We start from the raw sequence: 18,128 nt of genomic DNA, 5'->3' as shown, positions 1-18,128 counted from the left end.
CATCTTAATATTCTGTGTGCATGGATTCAGTTATGTGAGCCATTTCCTTCCCTCTGAAATGTTTCAGTCTGGCTTGATGAGAGAACCAACAAACTGCGTCTTGCATCCAAAACACCGAAGAACATTCTATAATATGCTCTTCATTATGCAGTGAAATCTCCTTTGTCAAAATAGAATCACAGAATCATAGAATCATAGAGTTGGAAGAGACTGCACGGGCCATCCAGTCCAACCCCCTGCCATGCAGGAAATCCAAATTAAAACATCCCCAACAGATGGCCATCCAGCCTCTGCTTAAAGACCTCCAAGGAAGGCGAATCCACTACACTCCGAGGAAGTGTGTTCCACTGTCGAACAGCCCTTACTGTCAGGAAGTTCTTCCTAATGTTGAGGTGGAATCTCTTTTCCACCTCAACATTAAAACAGAGGTTTCAAGATGTAGTGTGCTCCAATTTTTATTACATTTCTCCTTCACCTCTGTAGCAACCAAGGTGTCTTATGAATGATTACATATAAACTAGTAGTGGATTTTATAAGGTATATCATGATAAATGTCATAGTTTTTAATTTTGGCTAGCTTGCTGCATAGGTAGAGCTTAATCTAAATATCCTTTCATTTGACAAAATTCCATTATCTCATACAGTTTGGTTAAGAATATTTGTGCACTTTAAACTCATAGATATCCTATTCGTTAACTGCAGCCATGTAAAAAAAAATGTCCAGAGCAACTTCAGAGCATGCAGCATTTTAATCTATACTCAAAGCTAATGGGAACAGTTTAAAACATTTTTAAAATATCATAGGCGCTGTAGTAAACATATTTGCATTAAATATGGCAGCTCCTTGTTACAATCATCTAGCTATATAAGAAGTAGAAGTAAGGTCTTGGGGCTACCCACGTTAGCTGGGGTAAAGGCTTGAACCAGAAACCTTTCTCATAGGTTCCATATATCAGCTGCTGCTTGCTGTTGTTCAGATCACCTGTTAAAGGCTAATTTTTATATAAAACATTGTGCGGTAAGCAATCCCCTTATTAAATCTTGCTGCATATGGAAAATAGAAGCAGATATATTGCTCTGTTTTTCCTCTGATGGAAAGTTGCTGGGAGTGAGGATGGTAGGGAGTAAAAGGAAATCCATACCAGAGAGGATAGCAGCATTCATATGTAGATCTGCGTTCCACACATGCTATTAGAATGTGTGTGTTGCGTGTCATCAAGTCGTTTCCAGCTTCTTGGCAAGATTTATTGTATGCTTATAACAAAGGTTTCCTTTTCTCACCTACTTCTTCTACAGTTCCATTAAATAACTGTTCCTTTAATTCTCCTTTTATGATGGAATATTACACTTGCTGATGGAAGCTCAGCTTGCCAAACACTGGGCCTGTACTTCACTTGGTATTTGCTGGCTTATGAAGATCTTAAATGCCTCACTTCCAGCAGATAGGTTGGTTCTAAACATATTTGGGAGCTTGCTCTCCTTCCCTTTGTATGCGCTTCTATCTTACTGATTCTTTGCATACTGTTTTGAACTGGTGCTAAGTGACCTGGGTTCAAATTGTAGGTCAGCTTTACACTTGCTGTCTGTTTCTGCTCCCCCACTCTAAAACATAAAGTTTTTGGCTACCTTATGTTAAGCTGTGTCAAAAAATGATAAATTCCTTTTGGTTGAACTGAAATAAGACTGCTGTTGCCAAATATGAAACAAAACTGTTAAGAAATTTTCCAGGAGCTGTTCTTAATGCCTAACTGCAGAACATATGTAATCTATCAAAGTAGTTTTTTGTGTTTTTTAAGATGGAGGCTGAGACATTGAACAAACAAGTGAAAAAATTGTTATATCTAGTAAAACTCTACTGAATTCTTGGTCTTAGCTAGGACTTCTCCCATAGTTAACTTTGGGAAGTATGAAACATGCCTTCTTTGATTGATCTTCATCCACAGAATACAGTATAGTAAAAAGGGTACATCATATTCCTTTTCCCCCATTTGGCATTTCTTCAAGAGAAGAGAGCATAAAAGCACTGAGGGTTGAATTTCTGCATTTTCAATCAATGCCATTGTGTCCTTTCCAGAGGAAGATAAAAGTCAGAATAAATATGGCCTTACAACTATTCATTTTCTCAGAATTACAGAAGTCATTCTATGATGGACTCTAAAAATATGGGCCTTTTTACTGCATGGTGTATAGTTCCTGAGGGCTGCTATTGTCACATAATTCATTTTTTAATACTGGAAGTCAGTCAGCACTTCTAGTATAGAACACAGGACAAGAGACGTATTTTTAAAAAGATGTGTTTGAGAAAAGAAACTTCAGAACATTTTGTAGAATTTCCTATGCCTTTATTTTCCAGGCCAATAATAGATATTTGTAGGTTGCTAACCTTTTATCACGATAATGAACTTTGCAAAGCTACATATTATTATTATTATTATTATTATTATTATTATTATTATTATTAAAATGCTACATACCTGTAATCTATATGCTTGGAGAAACTTTGGAAGAAACAGTTAATTGGTGTGAATTAATATTAGGTAACAGCATTATTATTATTACTATTTTAAAAACCCACTTTGAACAAATAGGAATAAACAGCTGAGTACTTTCTATCAAAGTTTTCATGGTAACTTTAGAAGAAGTGCTGAGGAAACAATGAGATGTTTAAGAAAAGGACTGGATTAGATACACATTTGGCTGAATAATCATATGTAAGGATATTAGTATATGAATTGATATCAGGTTGGAAGAGGAATGCAGCAGCACCATTTAGCAGGTATTGTTCTGAGCCTGTTACTCCTTAAATCCAGTCCTTTTATATTAATGTATTTATCCTTGGATGTTCCCTGCTGCTTTTGAGTCTAATCATTAGAAAGTTGTGCATTTCAGGAAGTGATTCTATGTATTTTTGTTAATTGCCCTCCTTCACCTGACGTATGGTGACCCTTTGAATCACACATCTTCAATATCCTCTATCCTCCACTGCTCTGTTCAGGTCCTGCAAACTCAGTCCTGTGCCCTCCCAGATTGAGTTCATCCATTTTACATGTGGCCTTCCTCTCTTTCTACTACCTTCTGCCATTAATGTCTTTTCTGATGAGTTGTGCCTTCTCATGATATGGCCAAAGTAGGATAGCCTCAGTTTAATCATCTTGGCTCCCAGGGAGATGTCAGGCTTGATGGACCCATTTGTTTGTCTTTTTGGCTGTCCAAACAGCTGTCTTCTTATCCACTTTTTAAACTGTCGAGCTCTCAAATTCATACATGGTGATGGAGAGTACAATGGTTTGGATGATTCTAATGTTGGTGCTCAGTTTTATATCTTTACTCTTTTAAGATCTTGTCTAATTCTTTCATGGCTGCCCTTCCCATTCCTTGTCTTCTTATTTTTGACTGCAGTCACCATTCTGATCAGTGTTTGATTCTAGGTACAGGAACTCTTTAACTATTTCTATTTTCTCATTATTTAGGTTGAATTTATGTATTTCTTCCATAGTCATTATTTTTGTTTTCTTTATGCTCAGCTTTAAGCCTGCTTTTGCACTTTCTTCCTTGACTTTCCTCGGTAATTGTTCCACATTTATGATGTTTACTGCTAGTAATATGGTGTTATCTGCATATCTTCTATTGTAGATGTTAATTAGATCATTAGTCCCATTCTGGTACATATATTCCAAATCTGTAGAAAAGAAATAAACAGAACACCAACTGTATGTCACTTTAAGAACTGCAATGTTCCATACTCCCTCTATATGTTGCATTTGGTCTAGAACAGATCCATCCATCTCTAGATGATGGCGTAGAAGTATGGCTATGATGTAATAACATAGGGGATGTCTGAAACATAAGTCTCTTACTTTACTTCTGATTAACTTGCAAGGTTTCTTGAAAATGAGTTATTTTATTGATCTGTTTACTTTATTTATTTGTAGTTTGTTCTATCCCAAAAGCTTTTGGAGCATCTGTAGGTAAAATATGTTACAATGAAATGGATTCCACACCCACTTGATTGCTGGCAGCCAATAGCAAATTGTCATAGACTTTGGAATGTTAGGTTTGAAAACTAATTCAGTAACATAAAACATTAACAATTGGAAAATTAATTTACTACAATAAACTCTAAAAAGGTGAATTTGAGTAATTTCATCACCATTAATTAACTTGCTGTTTAAAACAATGTGGGATCAGCACAAAGGATTTACAGAGAGGGGCATGGAAGTAACCAGTTTTGATTGTAAGATAATTTTTTTACTCGCTCCTTCAACGTGACTGTTCTTGTCCTTTTAAATGTTCCTTCATGGGGATGGCAAAGTGCATAATGTGATTGTTGCCTGCAAATTGCAACACGTATCCCAACACATTTGAGAACTATCAGGTTGGAAAAGGCTTTCCCTGAAAAAGAACCCTGTTTTACAAGTCAACCTTGGTCCAAAACACACTGCAGAAATAATCTAGTTTGAGGTCATTTTAACTGCCCTGGCTCAGTGCTAGGGAATTCTGAGAATTGTAGTTTTGTGAGACATTGGCTTTTTCTGCCTGAGAACTCTTGTAACACAATAAACTACAATTCCCAGGATTCCCTATCACTGAGCCAGGGCAGTTACAGTGGTCTCGAACGGGATTATTTTTGCAGTGTGTTTTGTATCCTTGTCTCCTTTGGAGGTTTTTAAACAGAGACTAGATGGCCATCTGTGGGATGTGTGTGAGTTGGACTTGGGCAAGGGGTTGAACTTGATGGCCCTTGCAACTCTGTGATTCAGTGAAACAACTTGTCACACACCTGTATTTCTCTTTTCTTTCCACTCCCACAAGCATGTATACTTCTATCACTCTTCAGATACATTATTGATTAAAAGTTAATAAGAAATTTGTTTTAGTAGAGGTCACTAATACTCCACAAGTACAGGAATAAGTGAATACTGTATATACTCATGTATAAGTCTAGAAATTTTAGTCTAAAAATTCAACCCAAAAAACAGAGTTGACTTATCCACAGGTCAATCAATACAAGTGCTGTACTTTAATTTTTATTTTTAAAAAGGAACCATCTCTTGGTGAAAAATGAGAGTGCAATCTGTCTTGGAAGCACTGACCCCCTTCTGTTCTTTCATCCATCAAGCCTTTAGTGTGAGCATGAACACTTTTGCCAACTGGAATTTTATAAGTCCTTTGGCACTGTTTTCCTTTGCTTTATCCTTTAGATCAGTGATGGTGAACCTTTTCGAGGCCAAGTGCCCAAACTACAACCCCAAACCCACTTATTTATTGCAAAGTGCCATGTCCCTCTGGCTTTCTAGTAACAAACTCTGGCAAACTCTGTGCTGGGACGATGGCACATGTGCCCACAGAGAGGGCTCTGAGTGCCACCTCTGGCACGTGTGCCATAGGTTTGCCATCACTGCTTTAGATCCTTTGTTACATGCTCCTTAATATTACCCTCAACTTATCCATGGGTCATATCAAAATCCATAATTTTGGCCCTAAAACCTGCCCACGACTTATACATGAGGTCGACTTATAGTTGAGTATATACGGTAGCTACAAAGTGAATCAAAATTGTGATTCTTAATCAGAAATATTTTGAGAGTTTAATCAAGAAGCATGGTGTGCAAAGATCAGTGGTAGGGCACATGTTTTGCATTTAGGAAACAGGGATCCCAAATTCATTCTGTTGTATCTTTAGTTTTAATGGCCAGGTATCCAAGAAGCCCATTCTTCCCTGATACATCTTATCATAATTGCACAATTAAAAGGAGCGAGTAAAATGAAGGCAGATGAGGAGGGTAATGGGTAAACAGATAAAGAAGGGCAGGGAAGTGGAAGCAGCCATGAGACAAAGAAATGGGAGATGAAGTTGTTAAAAACCTTTTGTCTAATTATCCAAGTACATTGCAGTGCATGAACAAGATTACAAAGGGATAAATTTCAACTCAGTCAAAATAGTAGACAAGATTGCATCTATACTATAATATAGAATAGAAACCTGGCCAGTGTATAATAATTACGGGAGGAAAATTTACTGAAGTGAGTAATAATACACCCATATCCCTAGAAAGATTCCAGACGTTTTCTTTCTATACAGGCCGGATGGAAGGGAACACCTGCCTCTCACACTTAAAATGTCTGACTTCCTGCTTGGTCTCCTGCTCAGCAAGCAAATGACTCACCTTCTCTATCCCCATTCCACTCTTAAGACTCACTTTCCTCCTTTTTCTACTTTCTCAAACTGCTCTTTTGCTACACAAACCCAACTCTTCTGCTCTTACTTAGGCTTCAGAAACTTCTTTCTCTCCCCATCTCCCTCACTTCCCAAAGAAATCGCACAGATTAATCTGCCTAATAGCAGAACCATGTGCTACATTTATTCCACTTCTAATATTTTTTTTGAGGCAGCCAATCTTCCTGTTGTGTTGAATATGACAGAAGGAGAGTCATGCTCCTGTGGCCTAATCAACTAAAGCATATCTTTTAATTCAGTGTTAAATTGGGAAATCTAGTGAGTTAGACCTGGAAAATCTGATCAATCAGTAACATCAGTTAATTAGCAAATTAATTCTAAGCTCTGGTCTGTATATATATTAGATGGATTGGAATTGAGAATTTAATCCCTGCTGAATTTAATCCATATTTTTAGTTTGCTCTTCAGTGACATGCTGTATCATGCACTCCTTTTTCTTCCACTGTGTCTGCTGTTCCCTGACTTTTGTGCTATGTGTCTTTTAGAGGCAGTTTCTCCAATAAGGTGGAGGGCTAGTTCAAGAGCAGAACTTGGAGTTAGACATTCTGCTGTCCATGAGATCATGTGGGCTGGGATTCTTAATTCATTTTGTCAGTACCAAGAATGGGAAATTATCTACCATTGCCCTGTATGATGGAAAGTATGCCAATGGTTGTTTTTTTCATTTTGAGTTTAGTAAGATACTTAAACCCAGGGCTCTTTGGAAGACCCATCCACACTTCATAGCTTCTTTTTTAACTTTAAAGAAAAGTTTTATTCTAATTAAGGAGTTCTAGAGCAAATGATATCAGTACATGTAGGACCCCCTGTCCTACAAGCACAGAGAATGTAAGTTACAGGATACAGTCATTTCAGCCAAGCCAGTAAAATACCAAAAATCCTAATGCCACTAACTAGTACATGTTCTTAATCTTACTTACAGCTCAGATGGGATTTGTAGTCCTTGATGTTTCTGGACAGCTGGGAGCCTGGACTCCATTGTCCAGCTCTACCAGCGCCTTAAGATCTGCCTTAGGGCAGACAGCTCTAAAAGGTAGACAAAGGCAGACTCTGGCAGACTCATGCCTTGCGTTGGATGGAGGCTTTTTAAAACTTTTCCTCAGAAGCATCTCGAAGATTCTCTTTATCTTAATTGACTAGTAACAGAAGACACTCTGTGCATCTTCCTTATATTATTGACTCTTCTGTATAAAATACCTCTTTTTAAATACTTGAAACTTGCCTTTACTTTAATGCAGAGAGGTTTATAATTCAGTCACTCAGAGGGCCACTTCTATATATTTATAAACGCAAAAGGCCCCACTGCTAGAGTACTTTTGGGAAAGCATCTTTTGTTAACGAAAGCCCCAATAATCACAAAAAGCAGACAAAATGGTAGGCCTTTTTCTAGACTTGGACCTGTTACAGACAGCCAAAATAAAGCTGCTTCGAGTCACAGTGGAGCTATGCTGTTTTAATGATGCATGCGTCCTAAGAGTCCAGAAGCCACACCAAAGCCACGCTCCAGTCCTTAGGGCTGGAGCGTGGTTTTGGTGCAACTTCTGGACTCTTAGGACGCATGCATCATTGAATCAGCATAGCTCCACTGTGACTCGAAGCAGCTTTATTTTGGCTGTCTGTAACAGGCCTTGATTGCTTTAAGCAGGAGGTATGGCTCGCCTGATTGAACTCGCCTGTCCATATTTTTAAAATATTCAGTGTGCATAAAAATGAACAGTCTTACCATTTAATGGGGGGGGGGTGTTTATGAAAACCTCTTCTCTCTTTACTAGGGCGAGTAGCTGTGGTCCTCTGGATATTTTTGAACTGCAGCTTACATAGTCCCTTACTATTAGGTATATTGATTAGTGCTGATCATCCTGGCTCTTAGCCCTGTTTTCCTCTTTCATCTGGTAGCATACTATCCAGTCTCTGCAGAATTAAATCTTCCTTAGTCATTCTTGCTTGCTTGCTGTCTGTATAGTGAATAGTTACCCTCTTTTTTTCTAATTGGTCACAAAGTCTCTCTGCAGCCCCAGTTCTCAGTTTCTCTCTGTACCTGATTGCACATGCTTGGCCTTTCCATCTTCCTCCCTACATGATTTGCCTTCTGCATCTTATGTATCCTTTTCTAAGCTGGTAGAAATAGAGCACAAAGCTTTTAGTCATCGAGCACAGCAAGAGAGTCTCTGATACAAAAGGATATTCAGAATGGCTGGCTGGCCAATGACCAGTTGTCCCCAATAGTCTAAAGAGAACGATACTAATTTTGCAGCACAACTCATAGTCCAAGGAAAGAGTTGCAGTGGTACTCATTAATCACTGCTTCACCCATGCTTGATAGTTTTGTTGTGAGACTTGAATCTTCCCACTGTGTTGGGGAAAGGCTTCAAGCATGAGGTGTATTGAATGTCCCAGATGGGTCAGGCTTGACTGACAGTGCTTATATAATGCAGACCCTAGACTAATGACAGTTTATAACATTTCATAAAATAGACTTAACAGTAATAATTCTCTTAGTATTGAAAGTCATGAAGTCCTTACCCTTACTTTATTGTTGTTTCCAGAGTGCCAGACCGATGAAAAATCTGAGAGCAGCAATAGCGGTAAGTGTTTTGTGTAATCTTAATTGTGAAACTAATAAAGAAACTTTCATTTCCAGTCTTTAACATGTTTTTCCTCCACTCTACCCCTCAGGGCCACATGGAGGCCCTCTGGAAAAATAAATATGCCAGGCCTCACTAACTTCTCCCCAGCTCAACAAATGCTACCTACAAACAGAAGATAGTACTGCAAGCTAAATATAGATTTAAATGAATTGAAATTTATTAACCCATTAGGAAAACCAAATAACCCCAAGATGCACACTTCTAGGTTCTCTTGGTATGCTTATCAGAGTTCAAGTGTTAATCTTTCATGGTCTTGGAGCTATTTGGAGGGAGTCAGGTACACACACATATATACACCTTTATTAGTAAAGTTTCCCACGCATTAAGATGATTAGCATTATAGGGCATTAAAAAAGAAATTAAGAACATATATTCAAAATGACATGCCAGCAATTATTCTCCCTTTTAAATTCCAAGTTCTTATTTTCATATTGTTCAGTGAAGCCATGTTGTGTTCCGTATAAAACTAAGACAAGCAGCATGCTTTTACTAGGATCTGTTTTCATGATTACTTCATGATAACTATGATTTCTTTTCATCTATTATGAAGTCTCATTCTGGAAATATTCAGTGACACTGTTTCTTTTGAAATGCTATTATATGTGTTGTACAGTTTGTGATACATGTTTTTTATCTTATTATATTTGCTTTAAAGTAGACATACTGAATCCATGGAATATACTGAAGTATTGAGTTACCAAATTTGCTCTGATTCAGCGTGTCCACTTTTGTTTGGACAAGCATTTGAATTTGGGCCTTCATATTTTATGACTGCAGTAACAAGAGATTTTAATTTTGCCAGAATTTCAAAAATTATATTTAGTTGTATGATAAGAAACAGTGAGATATGAAACTGCCTATACTAGAATGCAAAGTGTGGGCATGAACAAACTAACCCTGACATTATGATATTTGAGACACTAACAGGCAGAGCTTGGAAGTAATGGGCTATATATAAATAATTCTTTTCTCCAATGACTATGTCAGAATTAACTGAAATTACAACCATAATATAACTAGGGATATTTTCATTCCTTTTATGGAGTTACTACTGTAACTCTTTTAGTTACTTTTGTCATTAAGAGACACGTGTGGACTCACTACATAGATATGTTTGGTTCAGCTTGTAATACTTTGGGGAAAAAAGCAATTAAAGGGTATTTTAATTTTGAACAAGGAGAAAGCAAAGAGTTACTCTTAAAAACAATAAGCTTAACAGTAATTAACTATGGATGTGTGCATGTGCATATATGTGTTGTAGGCATGGGAAAATCATGGCAAAATGACTGTCATGTCCAGAGCTCTTAATATCAAATTGCACTTAGAGTGGAAAGTATGTGAGAGGATAGTAACAAGTTTGTGAGGAAATAAATTTTCTTTTCCCTTCTGTTCTGTTTTGTATTATTCTCTTTTCCTTTCCATTGACTACAGTGGAAGATAATTAACTTTGTTAGGGCAAGACAGGCAGATATAATGGCCGTTTGGGTCGGGTGTATTTGAGACTATTCAGAGCCAATCCCAACATGGTTGGATTTCCTTCCCATTCTCAGCAGGACACCTGCAAGTTTTCTATGGGACCTCTGGAAGTTTGTTTACCATCTTGTCAATGCATCACCCCCTCCACAACTGCAGCTGCACTTCTATTATTACCAAAAGCCCTTTGACCAAACTTTCATTTTAGGATTGTTCCTTGAACTGGTCTCCTATAGGCTTTAATCTTATGATAAGACTGTTGCCAAATCTCAGAAATGTGCAGAAGCCTGTGTGCATGGTATTGTTCATGTTCTTGCTTGGCTACAACATGAGATGGGTGATACTCTGCACAGTGAGAGTGACTGCATGGAATATGTCTTTAAGTGACGATAATTGCTTGTTTCATACTCAGTATGATGCCACAGTGTTTTTCTTGTAAAAGCCTGCCCTGGCTTCCATTACGTTTTGGAGATCTCAGGTTTTTATGCACAAAGGAATGTGTTTCTGTCAACAACACATTACTTACCTGAGAGTGGAAAAAAACCCCAGATGAATCATAGAATTCAAAGACATAGCTGTTCTAGTCTGGAAAATCAGTATGCAAAGGGATCTTGTAGCACCTTTGAGAATATCAGAGTTGGATGGAGAGTGCACCACTCTCTGAAGCAATCTAGTCCACTGTCAATCAGCTCTTCCAATCAAGAAGTTCTTCCTAATGTTTAGATGGAATCTTTTCTTGTAATTTGGATCCATTGATTTGTGTTCTCGTCTCTGGAGTACCAAAAACAAGCTTGCTCCATCTACTTGACATTATTTGAAAGATAGCTATAATGACATCTCTCAGTCTTTTCTTCTTCAAGCTAAACATGCCCAGCTCCTTCAGCTGTTCCTTAGTTTCCCAGCTTTTGATCACTTTGGTCACCCTTCTCTGGATACATTCCAGCTTGTTGATAGCCTTCTTGGACTAAAGTGCCCAGTTCTGGATACAGTATGCCAGATGAGGTCTGGCCAAAGCAGAATAGAGTGGCACTACTCTTTTCTTGGTTTGGACTCTATACTCCTGTTAATGTAGCCCAGAATTCTATTGGCTTTTTTGCCTGCTACGTCACACTGTTGACTCATGCTTAACCTGTGGTCTACTACAACTCCTAGATCTTTTTCACATTTAGTGCTTTCAAGAGAGATGTCACCTATCCTGTATTTGTGAATTTCATTTTTCCTGCCTAGATGTAGTATCTTACATTTATCTCTGTTGAATTTGATTTTGTTAGTTGTGATTCAGCAATCTAATCTGTCAAGGTCATTTTGAATTATGTTCCTATCCCAAGGCATATTAGCTTCCCTAATTTGGTGTCATCTGCGAATTTGATAAGCATGACTTCTTTCCATCATCTAAGTCATTTATAAAGATGTTAAACAACACTTGGCCCAGGACCAAACCTTGAAGGGCCCAGCATGAACATGAGGAGACTCTGAATTTGGTGTATGGGAGCAGAAGGGAAGCATCACTTACTTGGTGGGTTGTTGAACTCTCACAATGTTGTGCAGGGAGCTGATACCTCATTACAGGTTTATGCAACACAGTAAGTGCTTCAGTGTAAGCAGATCTTGCAAAGTAAGAGGAAGCTAGCCAAAACCCATAGTGTTTAGTCTGAAGGAAGATAATGGCTCTGCAGTCCAGGAGGGAAGCCTTATATCTATTTATTCTTCCCTTATGATCTGTAGGAAGATTAAAAATACCCTGTATTAGTGAATACCTGTACTTAGCTTTCAGTCTAACAGAGTTTATAGTTAGATTGTTGGACTGTGGGCAGTTCTCAAGTGATGCCATTTGCATGGTAGCCTAACATTCCAGTTATGTTTTATCTACAGATATTTTGAACAGTCAGTAGCTAAGTAACCTCTCCTGGCTCCACCTCTCTAAACCCAACAGAAGCCTCAGTGCTCTGGTCACTGGCAGAGAATGAATCTTCTTCTCCCTGTGCAGCTGATTGCCAATAAAGTGTATCTGTGTTTTCTAATAATTGTGGCAATAGTGTCACACTTGTGATTAAGTAGTGATTATGAATATGGAACAGTTACAGACGAGTAAATAAATCTACTGCCACAATCGTAACTTCCTTCCACTGATAGTACTTTGCCAGACATAAACTGCATGGGAAGAAGGGTGTCCATTCTTCCTGCACAATTGGAGCATGAATCAATGGTGTTTCCATCAATTGCATTCTGTCCTTTCTGAAGTGTATCAGTAAAGTATGTTCTAGTAATTTTTGAGGTTCGCCTCCTTATTTTGGTTTTGGAAATTTTATCTTCTGGAGAAATGGAGAGTAAACGCCGGAGCAACAGAAATATGTGAAATTTAATCCTGTCTTCCTAAGGCCCCTACCCCAATGGCTTCTCCTTTCCCTCTTACCAGACATCCAGGGAGCATACCTGCCAAAAAAATGGTGGAATGTTGTGCCCCTGGAAAGTATCAAGTGTATGTGTTTATTATTGACCAAAATTGTTTCCTTGTTACCTTAGTTTCGTTAATTAATTATAATTTAATCATCTCTTACACACACTACCATATTCTCCCTTCATTCACCTTGCGAGTTGTGTTATATGTCCTTTCACTCTTCTATCTGTTCAGCCATTTTTCTTTTTAGCTGCCCAGCCTTCAGTTTCTAAGCCTGCTTCAGTTCTTTCAAAACCACAGAGGATTTCTCGCTCTTATATGCTTGCCGAAGATTTTCCCAGCCAAACTGTCCTTTCGGTTCCTTACAAAAGCAGCATTATTTGACAATGTTCTGTTGTTTACCATTTCCTCCTGAGCTGTGAGAATGCCCATATAGCTTCATGATGCCACAACAGTTAATTGGGGAGAGGGAGGCTCACAGGTAGTTGGTAAGCAGTTTTAATGTACTATATGTTACATTTGTAAAATATGTCCATCTATCAACTTATATTCAGCTTACAAAATTGAAAAGAAGTACAATATTACAAGCTTGAATAAGCTTTGATGGAAGGCTAAAATACAGCTTGAAGGAACCAGTTCTTGAACGTCAACATTATGTTACTGGTTTCTGAATAAATAATCTGAATAGGCTTTCCTATCCACTTGTAAAGATGACTTCCCATATTTTCCTTATTTGCTGTAAGATTTTTGTTTAAAGGTAACTGAAAGCACATGTGTCTGTTTACATTTGTATTCTAGGAAAAGCTACCAAAAGTCTGAATTTCAACCAGCAGATTTTCCTGGATGGACTGTCCATGCAGTTGTAGTGTAATGGGATTTCAAAGAGGCTGAGCTGTTACTTATGCATATCCCATTAGGTCACCCTCAGGACAGGAGAACAGACAGTTGTTTGGCTTGCAACATGAGTAAATACTATATGTTGATCCCAGGCTTTCACATCAAATTTCCTAAAGGTTGTGACAGAATGTGACAGGGTATAACAGGCAAAATTAATCATTTCCCCCTCCTATCTGTGTAGTACTTCCCCCCCCCCTCCTATTGGCTTTGTTGCTTCACTACCTGTAAATTAAAAATCACATCATAGATGATTTAGTCCTTTGTTCATCAAGAGAAATAAGCTTAATATAATATTAATATAATCTGTGAATTTTCACCCGAGTACTTTGAAATGAACAGCTTTGGAGTGGCATATATGTACTGGATAAGATTTTAAGCAATTTTGTTCTAAGCCATATTTGCTCCATGGGTTGTGCCTACTTTGTTTTTTTGTTGCTTTTTTGTGTCATTAATTTGACTATATCATGACTACTATATCAGGAAGATTTGCCATTTCCTTCCTCTAAGGCTGCGAGTGTGTGAACTGTCTAAGGTCACTCAGTGCATTTCCAGAGCTGAGTGGAGATTCAGATCATGCTCTCCTAGTATTTTAATCCAACACTCAAAACACCATGTCATTCTGGTGCCTACCTTGTATTGCAAGAGAATTGTTATGTACTGTACAGTATTGTACAGTGCACCTGTGTCATACGTGGGCACACTTTACGTGGCTTTCAGCAAATGCTGAAAGCCACGCTGAGAGAATGGGGCGGCGTGTCCCATAAGGGATAATGGGGCATGCACCTGTGGCATTCGTGTGCCATTGCGCCGCTGTGCCACCATGTGCACGAGCCCCATTCATTTAAATGGGGCTCGATCATAGGTGGAATTCCCTTTATGTGGGGAAGTCTGGAACAGATCCCCCACATAAAGGAAGGGCAGACTGTACAATATTGTTTATGGTGATTTTTCTCCTGCTAGACTGCGGTTGTACTGTGCTTTATTTAGTCAAGATACTAGATAATCTGGGGTCAGCTTTATTTTGCCAGTCACAGATCAGACCCTCCTGTTTAATCACTCCTTCTTTCTCAATATGTTTCCAGAACTGACCCTACCATGTACAAAGTAAAGCTTAATGGACACATGAAAGCATATTTTAAAATTATTGTCTTTAGTCCCCTCGCTTAAGAATGACACCCCACCCCCACCCCCTGCCAAGCAGACTGCTTAAATAACATGAATCCTTCAGATCAAGTTGGGAGTTGAATCTGAGAGTGGATTAATTTTGCTTCAGGCTATAGTCTGTCAAATGAATAATAATTCTTTTTCCCCCCAGTGCTAAGCATGGCAGCTGGGTTCTGAGGTCTGAAGTCAGTGTAGACAGTAACATATTTGAAAGGGAACATTTGTCTCCTTGGTTTAGGGGAGAATGTGTGCTCCCCCTGCCATTTGTTACGCACATGCTTTTCCCTCCTCTAATTACCATATTGTACATTTTAATCAAAGGCTCCATTTGGTAATCCTCCAGATCTTCATCAAATGAACTAAAGGCTACTTCCTTCTGTCTCCTTTTTCACATACATTACTTTTTAGTGGCTTTCCTGATTTAATTATAATCCATCCAGAATCAGAAACCACCCTTTAAACCATGGTTTCTGCTATGTTTTCACAATAGGAAAGAAAAAAGGAGTGCTGAAGGAGTGCTTCTTCATTGTTTTTGAAACCACTGTTTAGAAAACTGAGATGCACCAGTATTACAGTGTGCCCGCAGGGGTGTGTGTGTGTTCCGGAATGGATCCCCTGCGTAAAACAAAAAACGTGCATGCTCAAGCCCCATTACCAGTAATGGGGCTCATGCTCGTGGCAGTGCGCGGCGCCTGTGGTGCACGCACGCCACGGGCATGCATGCACCATTGTTTCTTCTGGTGCATGGCACCGGAAGAAGCAGCGCTGCTTTCAGCATATGCTGAAAGCATACGCGGGCACACTGTACTTGCCTTTTCTCTATTATTCTAATAATAATATTCTAATAATAATCACTTGCTTGATTGTCGAGGGGGTACAATTTATGTGTTTTGCCATCCTGTAAAAATCAAATTCAAATAATACCAAGATTCAATCCACTGGCTGTATGTTCATGACCCTGCCAGTATTTAATAATCCACTGTTCCTGTAGGCTCAAGTAAGTGGGAAGTCCAAGAAGCAGACAGAGTCTCTGAGTTGATTTTAATTTCTCTGGTGGATCACAAATTGGTCAGGTTCAGTCAAAATGAAGGGACAAAGTGGTTGAATGTCTTCTGAGGTCCTTCTTGCCCACCTCTCTGTGAGTGCCCTAGTGTTGCATCAATGGGGCAGGAATTTCGGTGGTGTCTTGTCAATTTTCTTTTGCATGAGTGTGAGGCGTGTGAGAAAGTCAGGTGCAGTTGAAAACGCTACTATTTTCTGTTTGGGGAGCATGGGTGCAATATCTGTGCGTTTCTGCCATGATTTTGTCAGGATAGCTATCAATGCTAGTTCAGAACTTGTAGAGGATGCTTACTTTCTCTTAATAATTGAATAGCAAACTTAAGGCATTGTTTGTCATCTTAATGCCATGCAGTCACTTTAAAATCTAATCATGGCATCATTATAACTGATAGTTAAGTACAAACTTGTTCAGAGAAAATGGATGATGTGACACATTATGAGCAACACCCTCCTCCATATTTTCTGCATACATAGTCACTTTTTGACAGCATAGGAAGTAGAGCTCCTTGTGATTCGTTAGAATAGTTATTGTGTTTAATGAAGGTGCAGTCTGCCACATAACCTATTCGTGAATGTTTGATTAAAAAGATACTGCCTCATCTGTAGATCTTGTTATGTATGTTTACTGCATTTTTGGGGGTATAGTTTCATGTGGCCTTCATGTAATTCAAGAGTCACATTCACAATGATAAAAACAAGGTTGATAATTGATATTCTTGGCTCCACATTACTTCTAGCCCAACACAGGCACAGAAAAACCAGAAAAGAAGGCCAATTATGCACAGAATATAGAGGGTGGTACTGTTACTCTTCTGAATGCACAAAATAAGGTATAAGCAGGTACTACCCAAAAGTGGGCCATGGACTAATGCTGGTCTGTGAGCTGTTGGCCACTGGTTCCTGGGAGTTGCAAGCAAAAATAAATTCTTGCCAGTGAGCCCAAATGTAGTGCTGGTCCTTGGCACACTTGGGAGGAAAAGGCTAGTGCCCTGTATTGGAAAGCCTGGGAAGCACTGGTCTAGGAGACAACTAAAAATTCTGAAACAACAAGGTTTTAATTTTAATAGAATAATTCTGACCCACATAATTATACAAATATTTTCACAATGTAGTTAGCAAAAAATACAAATGGATTGGAAATATTTAAAAAAAATGTCAAAATAATAATAATAATAATAATAATAATAATAATAATTTATATCCTGCCTCTCCCTGTATTGGATCGAGGCGGGTAACAACAAACATAACATGTTTTGGTTTTTATTGCTGTTGATGTTATTGTTGCTTATGAGATGATGTAGATGTTTTTAATGTTTGATGTTGCTTTATTGTTGTGAATTGCACTTGTTGTTAACCGCTTTGATTTTTTTAGAAAAGCGGTATATAAATAAAAAAATTATTTATTTATTTATTTATTTATTTATTTATTTATTTATAAGAACAATAAAAATAGAATACAACAAGCCACAAGTTAAAAACATAGCAAGACATATCAAATCCTAATTCCCTATCTCCCTCCCACCCTAAAATAGAGTTAAAACAACAATTCCTAATAAAATGCTCCCAATAAAATAGTCAATAAAATCAATCACGATCACAGTCCGGTGGGAACAGCTATGCAACTGGAGAGTGAACATTTTGAGGAGGTCAATTTGGGAAGGCCTGCCAGAAGAGATCCGTTTTTATTGCCTTCTTAAAGGCCTCCAAAGATATTATATGGTGGATCTCCTCCTTATACCAAGATTTTCGGAGTTTTGAGTTACTTCTGTTTGTCATGTTTGTTGCATTTGTAACATTCTGCTAAGGTGTAGAGAGCAGCATGCATGTGTGCACCCCATTTTACTCTCAAAACAGCCCTTTGAAGTAGTTTAACGCTGAGAGACAATGAGTATGCAAGACTTCAGTACTTCAGAATCAGGTCAAAATGCCACCCTTCCAAACATGCTTAGACATCAGTGAGGCTAAAAAATTGTTAGTATTCAGAGGCTCTCTTCAGAGTAGTTGCTGCTCGTTGGATGTCAAATGTAGAATAGGCTGACTTTTCCTGTTTGTAGCATCTGCATATACAGCTACTTCAGAACAGTAGCTGTTGAAGTCTTGTTTCACTTTGATATGTTGTCTCTTACTTGAGACTTTTCTTAGTACTGGGCTGTATTTTCAGTGGAAAAGTACATTTCGTTGCCTTCCTGGGCACTTCAAATTACAGTTGGGGTGGAGTCATAATGTTGGAGTTCTCTACATGTTTTGT

At 38.4% G+C, this 18,128-nt stretch overlaps 1 protein-coding gene across 2 annotated transcripts in view; it reads left to right on the top strand.

The window, feature by feature from the left end:
- GTF2F2 (general transcription factor IIF subunit 2) overlaps positions 1 to 18,128 on the top strand; it is a 91,469-nt gene that overhangs the window by 22,714 nt on the left and 50,627 nt on the right. Inside the window, exon 5 of one of the 2 annotated variants that reach the window (XM_089510989.1) lies at positions 8,785 to 8,823. The exons of the other annotated variant lie outside the window; for it this stretch is intronic. Coding sequence (XP_089367115.1) covers positions 8,785 to 8,823 — 39 coding nt within the window. The remainder of the gene's footprint in view (positions 1 to 8,784; positions 8,824 to 18,128) is intronic. 2 annotated transcript variants of the gene reach the window in all.

The sequence above is a fragment of the Sceloporus occidentalis genome, unplaced genomic scaffold (genome assembly GCF_023333645.1).
Source record: "Sceloporus occidentalis isolate IW3139 unplaced genomic scaffold, rSceOcc1.0.p SCAF_2, whole genome shotgun sequence".
NCBI classification, from domain to species: domain Eukaryota; kingdom Metazoa; phylum Chordata; class Lepidosauria; order Squamata; family Phrynosomatidae; genus Sceloporus; species Sceloporus occidentalis.
This window is presented reverse-complemented; position numbering and strand designations above follow the sequence as displayed.